General features: G+C 39.7%; 1 protein-coding gene across 1 annotated transcript in view; it reads right to left on the reverse strand.

Annotated features, from left to right (window-relative positions):
- LOC125074559 overlaps nt 1–10,920 on the reverse strand; it is a 56,034-nt gene extending 45,114 nt beyond the window's left edge. Inside the window, exons 1-12 of the mRNA XM_047685885.1 lie at nt 10,776–10,920; nt 10,243–10,412; nt 9,170–9,329; nt 7,905–7,999; nt 7,223–7,358; nt 5,979–6,157; nt 5,455–5,643; nt 4,683–4,826; nt 3,887–4,072; nt 3,355–3,525; nt 1,788–1,904; nt 765–872 (exon numbers count right to left, since the gene is read on the reverse strand). Coding sequence (XP_047541841.1) covers nt 765–872; nt 1,788–1,904; nt 3,355–3,525; nt 3,887–4,072; nt 4,683–4,826; nt 5,455–5,643; nt 5,979–6,157; nt 7,223–7,358; nt 7,905–7,999; nt 9,170–9,329; nt 10,243–10,412; nt 10,776–10,896 — 1,776 coding nt within the window. The 5' untranslated portion in view covers nt 10,897–10,920. The remainder of the gene's footprint in view (nt 1–764; nt 873–1,787; nt 1,905–3,354; nt 3,526–3,886; nt 4,073–4,682; nt 4,827–5,454; nt 5,644–5,978; nt 6,158–7,222; nt 7,359–7,904; nt 8,000–9,169; nt 9,330–10,242; nt 10,413–10,775) is intronic.
- Nucleotides 10,921–10,925: the final 5 nt, after the last annotated feature.

A 10,925-nucleotide genomic window follows, 5' to 3' on the forward strand; every position in this document is an offset into this window, starting at 1 on the left:
CCATTTTTTTTACATTAGCAGCCTGTAAATTTCCCTCTGCTGGACTAAGGCCTCCTCTTTCTTTGAGGAGAAGGTTTGGAGCATATTCCACCTCGGTGCTCAATTGCGGGTTGGTGGAATACACGTGTGGCAGAATTTCGTTGAAATTAGACACATGCAGGTTTCCTCACGATGTTTTCCTTCACCGCCGAGCACGAGATGAATTATAATTCTAAATGGTGATTTGTTATTTATATTTGTCATTTAATACTTTTTAACGTCACTGTTTGCATTCCTAATAAAATAAAATAAAAAAAAAAATAAACACAAATTAAGCACATGAAATTTCAGCGGTGCCTACCTGGGTTTGAACCCGAAATCATCGGTTAAGATGCACGCGTTCTAACCACTGGGCCATCTCGGCTCGTCCCCATTCACAACGCTGCTTAAATACGTGATAGAATCTATCCCAAAAACATTTTCACGCTTTGTTAACCTTGGTTCCCTTAAAGGTTCCCGCATTGTGTAATCAACGCATGCCTGTGCTGTGCTCTGTGCTTCTTTGATCGCACACGTCGGGAATGATACTATCGCTGGGCTCTTTCAAATAACGAAAACATATTTATTATTATTGTATGAAATGAGAGTTTCTTGCGTCGGTTCCTCTCAGGTCCGAGGTGGTAATTTCCGAACCGGTGGTAGACTTTTAACCATCGATAAGCAAGTGTAACACTTCTGTATTGAATAAAGGCTTTTCACTTGAACTTAGACTTCAGACGACTTACTTCAATCGCTCTCGTGTCGTCAGCTCCTTTTCTCTGTAAAACGTCCTCCAATACAACCAGAGCTCTGCTCAAAGTAGACGCATCCACGTCGTTACTTGTAAATATCGTCTGAAAGAAAATAATTTCGATATGATGATTTTACTTGGTGGTAGGGCTTTGTGCAAGCCCGTCTGGGTAGGTACCACCCACTCATCAGATATTCTACCGCCAAATAACAGTACACTGTATTGTTGTGTTCCGGTTAGAAGGGTGAGTGAGCCAGTGTAATCACAGACACAAGGGACGTACCATCTTAGTTCCCAAGGTTGGTAGCGCATTGATGATGTAAGGAATAGTTAATATTTCTTACAGCGCCTTTGTCTATGGGCGGTGGTGACCACTTACCATCAGGTGGCCCATACGCTCGTCCGCCAACCAATGCCATAAAAAAAAATGATTTATAGTATTTTTAGGGTTCCGTAGCCGAAAGATAAAACGGGACCCTATTACGAAGACTCCACTGTCTATCCATCTGTCACATGGCTGTATGCCCGTGGCTCATGAACCGTTGCAGTTCGACAGTTGAAATTTTGACAGGATGATGTATTTCTGTTGCCGATATAACAATAAATATTAAAAAAATTAATTAAATAAATATTTAAGATGGCTCTCATATAACAGACATGACTTTTTTGCAGATACAGATACAGAACCATTCGCGCGCGTGTCCGACTCGTACTTGGTCGGTTTTTTTCCTCAATAACATTTCCCCCACCAACAACTCATTTTAACTTAACCTGGTTAATCATTTTAAGCATACATAATTATTTCAGGTATAGACAGTTCGCGTTGAAAAACGCCGATATTTTTAAATTTACATCCAATGAGTTTTGTAATTAGTTAGGTGATGGTGACAAACAGTCACAACCAGAATTCAGGCACAGGACCGACCAAATACCAATCCAAGCGAGTAAAACTCAATAACTTTTTTTATAGGCTCGACCGAGTATTTGAACCCAGGACCTAGGCCTCTTAAATACATACCTCGAGAGCAATGATCAATTCCGTATCGCAGTACGGGCTATTATCTAACACTTCAATGAGCGCCAGCGAGCATTGTAACTTCTCTTCGTCTTCTGGACACTGTTCTATTGAAATATCCTGAAAGAAAATATCGATTCATTGTTAAAATTTAACTGCGGTAGGGCTTTGTGTATACCCGTCTGGGTAGCTACCAATAACTCATCAGAAATTCTACCGGCAAACAACAATAGTTAGTATCGTTGTGTTCAGTACCGTCCGTAATAATATCTTAACTCCCAATGTTGGTGGCGAATGTAAGGAATGGTTATTTTTTTATACAGCGCCAATGTCTATGGGCAGTGGTGACCACATACCATCAGGTGATCCATTTGTCAGTCCGCCTATCAAAAAAAAACATTAATGACGACCTCCGTGGTCGAATAGTGTGTACACCGGTTTTTATGGGTACGCCACTCCGAGGTCCCGGGTTCGATTCCTGGCCGAGTCGATGTAGAAAAAGTTCATTAGTTTTCTATGTTGTCTCGGGTCTGGGTGTTTGTGGTACCGTCGTTACTGCTGATTTTCCATAACACAAGTGCTTTAGCTACTCACATTGGAATCAGAGTAATGAACGTGATATTGTCCGATATTTAATATTTAAATTTAATTAATGGGGTAATTTCTTCTCTCATTAGAGAAGATTAGGATCACGTTCCACAACACTACTATGCTATAGAATGGTACAGTCAGAGTAAGAAAACCTTCGTCAGTTTTCAAATTCATTCCTTTATCAAGTCGTAAACTCTTAACACATTTTGAAACTAAAGCATTAAACAGAAAACTGCACGTAAAATTAAACTAACACGGTATGATAACTAGGTTCAAAATAGTGTACATTGCGACGCAATATGTCATACTCAATCGGTAAAGCAGATTATCGCTCATACTGAGCACACGAAAATAGACCTTAAGGTGACGAACCATTTCTCACCCCGACTGTACATATTAAATTCGTTGTATTTGACCGGCTTCGAACCTGTAATCTTCGATTGATATGTGTGTATTCGAAGCTGGGTTATCTCGGCTCATCTTTGATTGTACCGAAGTACTTTCTGAATATTCTGAAATAATTTCACTGACGAATAGTTTAGCACTTGTTATATGTCGTGATCCACATTTAAAAATTAAAAAACAATAATGGCTTTTTGGCCAATCCCAATAAAAATGAGCCGAGATGGCCTAGTGTTTAGAACGCGTGCATCTTAACCGATGATATCGGCTTCAAACCCAGGCAAACACCACTGAATTTTCATGTGCTTAATTTGTGTTTATAATTTATCTCGTGCTCGGCGGTGAAGGAAAACATCGTGAGGAAACCTGCGTGTGTCTAATTTCAACGAAATTTTGCCACATGTGTATTCCGCCAACCCGCATTGGAGCAGCGCGGTGGAATATGCTCCAAACCTTCTCCTCAAAGGGAGAGGAGGCCTTTAGCCCAGCAGTGGGAAAAAAATTTACAGGCTGCTAATGCTAAAAAATAAAAAACACAATCTGTAATGAGTATATATACGTAGATATATGCACGTACCTCGTAACAGATCCCAGAACACACAGCACACACAATAGCAGCACACACGGCACGCACGCACGTGCGCGACGCCGCACACAGCGCACGCGCGAGACGTGCGTGCGCACGCGGGTGTGACCGCAGCACGAGCACCAGCACTGACAGCTGTGACGTCACCCTCGGCGGCATCTCCTGTAAATAGACACAAACATTAACATGAATAACATTGATTAATACTTTTTGTTATTTAATACATAATATAAATTGTCCGTTTTATCACTTTATGAAGATGAGCCGAGATAGCCTAGTGGTTAGAGCGCGTACATCTTAACCGATGAATGCGGGTTCAAGCACCACTTAATTTTCATGAGCTTATTTTGTGTTCATAATACATCTCGTGCTTGGCGAAGGAAAACATTGTGAGGAAACCGGCATGTGTCTAATGTCATTCATCAACCCGCATTGGAGCAGCGTGATAGAATATGCTCCTAAACTAGGGAGACGAGACATTAGCCCAGCAGTGGGAAACTTACAGACGTGTACATGTACTCACTTCATCGCCTAAGCCCTCGATCACTCCCAAAAAGTATTCCATCACATCATCAACAATATACGGCGCGTATTCCATCACCAAGTTATCCGTCCTGTCGTTAGAGTCGAACAAGTCGCGCCACAGCCGCATGTATTGTTGTTGGACGGCCGCACGGCACGTCACTGATATCAGAAACATAACTGTTGCCTGTAAAGTTGTAAAAACTAATTTAAATAATATAATCAGTGCTGGAAGGTATTCCGGGTAGAAGACCCCCCCCCCATACGCATTTATACTGTGTAACTACAGGCACAAGGGACTTAACATAGGTCTCAATGTTGATGGGATTGGCGTTCCAAGAGATAGTTCGCATTTATCACAGTGCCAATGTTTAATGGCAGCAGTAACCACTAACCATCAGGGCAATTTGCCGCCTACCCATGACAGAAAAAAAACATTATACAGTTTGTTTCCATAATATCATCATCATCCTCCTCTTGCCCTTATCCCAATTTGATTCGGGGTCGGCGCAGCCTCTATATCCATCCACGTCCACGCTCAAGACCTTCCTCATAACAAAGTTTTTAATTCCCTAATAAACAATTAAAATAAAAAAAACAGATACTTTCCAAATGTGTGCATGTCTCGAAAGAGATTCTGACACATACGTACACACCACCAAAATATGATTCCTAGCCGGTTCCCGTTAGAATCTATGACGATTCAAATGTGCTTTTATGAGCCTACTTGAATAAAGATCCAATTTGCCCAACAGTGGGAACTTACCCACCATTTATTTATTACACAATATACTCACATATCTAACATCCTTATTAGCTTGTAGGACTGAATGTATTATGACTTCTTTGCGTTTCAATTCTACGAACTTGTCGTAGAACATAATGGCTGTTTGTAGGAGACGATCACTGTAGAGAACGTTTGACTGAACACACCATGAAACCTGAAACATATTAAATACAATGCTTATTTACAGCCAATAATTACAAAACATTAATTAAGATTCATAAAAACAAATCATTTGTAAAAATTAAATTAATAAACAAAGCATATTATTAGATACAAGATTGTATAGATGATAGGAAAGCGTGGAGCTAATACTTATTGACTTCCAGGCAGGATGTGTTACATACACAGACTTTGTATTTTAAATGTTGGAAAAGTAACTAATGAGTTCCTTGTCTGTTGTTCTCGGTAGAATTTACATTCCGAACCGGCGGTATTTTTACAGTTTGTTAAATAATGATTTAAAAGTGCTTGTGAAAGCATACTTGAATAAAGAATAATTTGATTTTGATTTTTATAATCACTTTTAACTGTCATTACCCAAATGACATACAATTGTGGGGGGGCAGGTAGGTATAAAAAACTAGTATGTCCTTTGGGTTCGAACCCGGGACCTAGGAGTGGCGTATCCATGAATACCGCTGTACACACTACTCGACCACGGATGTCGTCAAAATAATATTGGCAATAAAATGTCTATATATTCAATAAAGCAACTACAACATATAGAGAATCTATTTATATATTTGATATATGTATATTTTATGGTTTACATGAATACTTACAGATTCACAGGTCTCGTAATTTATGTTCCCACGTCTTATATCGCACTCCAAAGCTTGTATGTCTATGTACTCGTTCAAATCCCCGAAACCCTTGCTCCTGTGTAAGTCCGTCAACACGAACAGCGCTGTGATTTTTTCGTAATAGTTATCCGATTTCGTAAGTGGTTCGATTTCGGTGGTGATGATTTTCTGAAATTAAAATTGTCTTTGAAATTATCGCTAAGGGTTGACGATCTTGCTTTCTCACTCGCACACTATTCGCTGTCGCACTTACGGTTATGAAAAAAAATCGAGATTCTATATTTGAACATGGATATCGAGTTTGCTAATTCAAAATATTGATATAGTCAAAATAAGTCATCGCAAAAAGGAAACATTTACATGATGACGCGAGATGGATAAATTAATATAAACACTTAGATAATTCGATAGGACATAACTTTCTTTTATTTTTTTCATTATAGACATGCTTCATACGACGGAACGTCCAAGGGACCCGGATACATGTATCTATCGGACGTAACCTGCAACAGGGCGTCGTCCGCCACGAGCGCGGCGGCGGCGTACAGCGCCCGCAGCGCCGTCCGAGCGCGCCCGCACCCCGCGCCGCACAGCCGCGCGCGCACGGCGCCGCGCACGCGCGCGCACGCGCACACGCGCTCGCGGAACAGCCGCGCGTGGCGCTGCAGCAGCGACAGCACCGCTGCGGGCGGAGCGGACGGGGCGTTATTTACCCGTCTAAGAGTCTAACTCGGGTGCAAATTGTCCTCACTTGCACTAGCAGATTAAACTTCACACTGTTGGTAAAACTCCAATATAAAGAAATTTAAACTTAATTAGTGAGTACGAATAATCGAACCCAGCTGTTGCGCGATTTGAAATTGATGCACGGCGCCATCTAGTAGTCGATCGATGAATTAGTTAGCCTCGACGAGCTTCTACCGACCGCCTGCGCTGGCGCGGCTGTCGACGATGTGGAAGACCACGATTGACAGGGCGACGACGACCGTCAACCACCTGATATGACTCCGACCAGGAAATTGCATACCAACTCAGACGACCACTGGGTCACGAGTACGACCCTGACCTTTCAGGCCTAAAAGATTTCCGCGGTAACTAAAGCTACTGCTAGTGAGGAAAAGCTCGAGTTAGGAGGAAATCCACGAAAACCAGGCTCGGACTGACCCTTATACTTTATGGAAGAACCACTCTCTGGGTATGCTGTTGATGTGAACGAAACTATACCGCGATTCAGAAATATATCAGCGCCATCTATTGGCTGTATGTCGAATTATAATTTACCAAACTAACACGATACAACATTTATGAATCTAAACTGCGAAATTACTATTAAATTAGACACAAAATACTAGTATTGTTTTTAAACTGATAATAAACATAATCCGAAAACCAAGTCGCGCAAAATGTGTCTTCTATCCTCAAGAAATTGTGACAGCACGGAGTTTAAACCATGATGGCGCTAACACTGAGCTCATTCTTTTATTAATAAATAGGTAGGCGGACGGACAAATGGGTTACACTATGGTAAGTGGTCACCACCACCACCAAAGACATTGCCATTGTAACAAATATTAAACATTCCTTACATCACCAATGCACCAATAATTTTGGGTACTGTTCTCCCTTGTGCCTGTAGTTACACTAACAGACTCACCCTTCAAACTGAAAAATTACAATACGCATCGCTGTTTGACGGTAGTATACATGAAGGGTGGTACCTAACCAGACGGGTTCAACATATACTAACTTGTCTCACATCTCGGCAGATCGAGGAAGCTGACGAGCTTGTCGTAGAATGTATTAAGTTCCATCGTCGGCAGATCCATCTCGAAATACTTGAAGAGTCCCATGATGCCTTCCAGCACTGCTTTTATGACGGTCACCTGAAAAATATCACGAGAGTATTTAATATGGGAAATAATCAACTACAATAAATGCCAATCAAAGGATCATCGGCGACACCAAGAATTTAACGAGTGCAGTTTCACTCGCGATGTTTTCTTTCATACTTCCCCCCCCCCCATTATGGGGGGCTATGTGATAGCTAATTCACTAAGAGATAGCTAATTAACTTTTTCAGAAATTTATTTAGTCGATTTTTTTTTGAAAAAATATCGTATCGGTTACATTTCAATATAAGAAAATCCAAGTTTATAAAGGCGGACTAAGATTTACTGGTGGAGTTTTCAGTCATAGCGGCTAATCTCATGGGAGACCAGTGGACTACGCACTTTAGTATAGGACAAGTATGTGCGAAATACAGCAGTACTTATCATTGTTGTTACGGTTTGCAGAGTGAGCCAGAGTACACCAGGCAGTGTACACAAAGGACCAAACATCTTAGTTCCCAAGGTTGGTGACGCATTGGCGATGTAAGGAATGGTCAATATTTTTTACAACGCCATATTTTTTACAATAAAAAAACTCACAGTGTGTTTGTTCGAATCCAGTAAATTGAGGAACACTCGCCATATATTCGTCATTTCCGCTTCGACCACATCCGGGTGATGTTCACATATTGCACCTGGAAGTAACATGTTTATTATTTAGGTGGTAGGATCGTCTGGTTACCGCCCACTCCTCATATTATATCTATCCCCAAATATAAAGTTTAGCACTACTTGTCGTCGGCTTCGCTTTTTAATGGTCGACAGGTGTTAGAACATAAAAAGTCGTATGGTCCTTGGAGTTCGAGCTTGCTTTTTTTTATGTTATAGGGGGCAAACGAGCAGGAGGCTCACCTGATGGGAAGTGATTACCACCGCCCATGGACATCTGCAACACCAGGGGGGGGGTTGGTAAGGCCTTTGCTTCATACGAAGTTTCATCAAATTCGCTTCAGTGGTTTAGAAGAGAAAAAGCAACAGACAGATAGATTTACTTTTGCATTTATAGGATAGGTATAGACTGATGTCCGGTTTGTAAGGTGTCACTCAGAGTGTAACTCCAGGCACAAGGGACATAACATCTTAGTTCCCAAGTTTGATGGCGCATTGACTTCGAAAGAATGGTTAAAACACAATGCAAATATATATTGGAGGTGGTTACCACGTCTCTTCAGATAGCCCAATTAAAATCTTACTTTATTCAAGAACATCCCAATATTGTTGTTGAAAAAGAGTAACTACTGAGTTTCTTGCCGGTTCTTCTCGGTAGAATCTGCATTACGAAGAGGTGGTAGCTTCACTTAATATAGTTTGTTAAATGAAAATTCAAAAGTGCTTGTAAGAGCCCACTTGAATAAAGTATATTTCGATTTTGTGACGTAAAATCTTGTAGGGAGAACTTCCACGTTACTCGTAATTCAAAAATATGGCTACTAATGCTCAATACGAAGAGTTACATATAGATATTATAAGAACTGATTATCAGGTTTTCCCAACAAAGTATGTTGTAATGGTTTTGATTTTGTTCGAAGGATTGTGTTGAGAAGACATAGGGGTTAACACATAAATCAGATAAAAACCGGAAATACCGACACAGCATATAATCAGAGCCGAATTTAAAGATCTGGAGGCCTAACACAGACGAGTTGAGGTCCTGGAGCAGTGGAGGTCCTATTAATTATTTTACAAATGAATTTGTACAATAACAAATACTGCATACTAGTCAAGTATATTGGAGTCCTAGACTGGTTCGAGAGATTGAGGCACCAAAACCTCTGCTATACCTGATTAACAAATAAACAACTTACCAATTAACAACGCAAGTGGCGCTTTACATGTGGTAGCCATTTCGAGGGCAATCAAATGTTGGTTCAAATCCCTGGCCCCCAATGGCGACCGGGTGACCACACTCGTGAGACATGACAGAGCCTGCTGTCGAGTTTGAGCGTCATATGGTAAGAGGCAGAGCTGAAATGGAAAGTGCATTAAGCATTGAACAAATTTGTTGACTTATTGGTCATATTTATGCAAATAAAGGAGTCTACACATTCCAAACAGTGTCCCATGATAATGCTCGAAAAAAATAATGTTTAGTGAGCAGAGTCCTTAAAGCAAAATTAAAAGTTCTTGGGTTTTATAGCGCCATGCATCGGAGAACACAAAAAATCGTGGTTCATGCGCCATTTGTCGTATTCGCCTTCCTATCGGATTATGGGAGGTAATAGAAAATGCACCTGTGTTCGTGCACATAACTTGAGTGCTATAGTATACCTTTTGTAGTTAGTCTCACTTGAAAATCTTTATTTTATTTTTCTATTATCATATTAATAATAATGTTTTAAGCTGAGATGGCGTGTGGTTAATATATTTAAATATTAACAATAAGTTATTGGTTCAAACTCAAGCAAGCAATACAGTAAGTTCAATAAACATTAAGTCAAGTATATAATTGTGTGGTAACCTGTATTTGAGGAGGATTACCCCCAACAATAAGCATTTACAGACTTTTATTTTTTTCTGCTTTTATTTGCAATCAACCCTAAAGCTGCTATGAGCAAATCTGTTTAGTGATACTGTCAAGCTGAGCGGTTTCCCATCGGAGGCACCACTCATCTGTTGCTCAGAGTTACTGCCTGTCTTCTAGGTCTAAGATAAAATGATGATGTTAGTTGGTCATGTCACATATTGGTCCACAATGAGTTGGTGAAGGAGTTCATTAGAATGACGGAATAACCACTCTTTGTATTTAGTTTCCAAACTCCATTTCTTTTCATTTCGAGGTGCTTGTGAACTTCATTGATGGTACCCTTGCAATAGCTCTCAGGATCTTCTGTTTGTTTTATGTAACTTATATAAATTACAACAACATTGTTTAACTTACCGTGACAATGTCTTCATAATATATAACAGCACTTTCATATTTAGTGACAATGTCACCGATTAATTTAAACGAGTTTATTGTAATTTTGCTCCAATCATTATTAAGACGTTGTTCAGACACTTTATTTAAGAGATTTATAGGTTGCCGGAAAAGAGTCGAGAGAAACCATTCTGAAAAAAAAAATTAAAACCTTATTTAATTTCTATGTTAATATTTCTTAAATCATCAATGTTTATGGGTGGTGTTGGCCACTTACTATTAGGCTTACTATCATTGCCCACATAACTATCATATATAAAAAAAAAAAAATCTGTAACTATATTTTTATTACGGTCATCAAAATTACAATTACTTTTATATTGTATTATAAATGGGAAAACGAATTTGGTTTGTTTATTTGTACTGCAACTGCATCAAAAATTTTAGTTCAAAAAAGTAGCGATACTTTTCAAATTCTTGTATAGAAAAGTTTTCGACAAAGATTGTATTTTGAAGGCTTTAGTAAATAAATAAACTGAAAATACAGCAAATACCTGTCTCAAATGAAGCTAAATCTTCGAGAAGAACAATCTCAGCACTCTTCAAAACTTTCGTAATGTGTTTGAGATCGCTACTTTCCTGATAACTTTTTACAACCGACTCCCATTCATCCATTATGTACTAAAAAACTTATTTACAAATAA

This window comes from Vanessa atalanta, chromosome 28, assembly GCF_905147765.1.
Source record: "Vanessa atalanta chromosome 28, ilVanAtal1.2, whole genome shotgun sequence".
Classification (NCBI taxonomy): Eukaryota; Metazoa; Arthropoda; class Insecta; order Lepidoptera; family Nymphalidae; genus Vanessa; species Vanessa atalanta.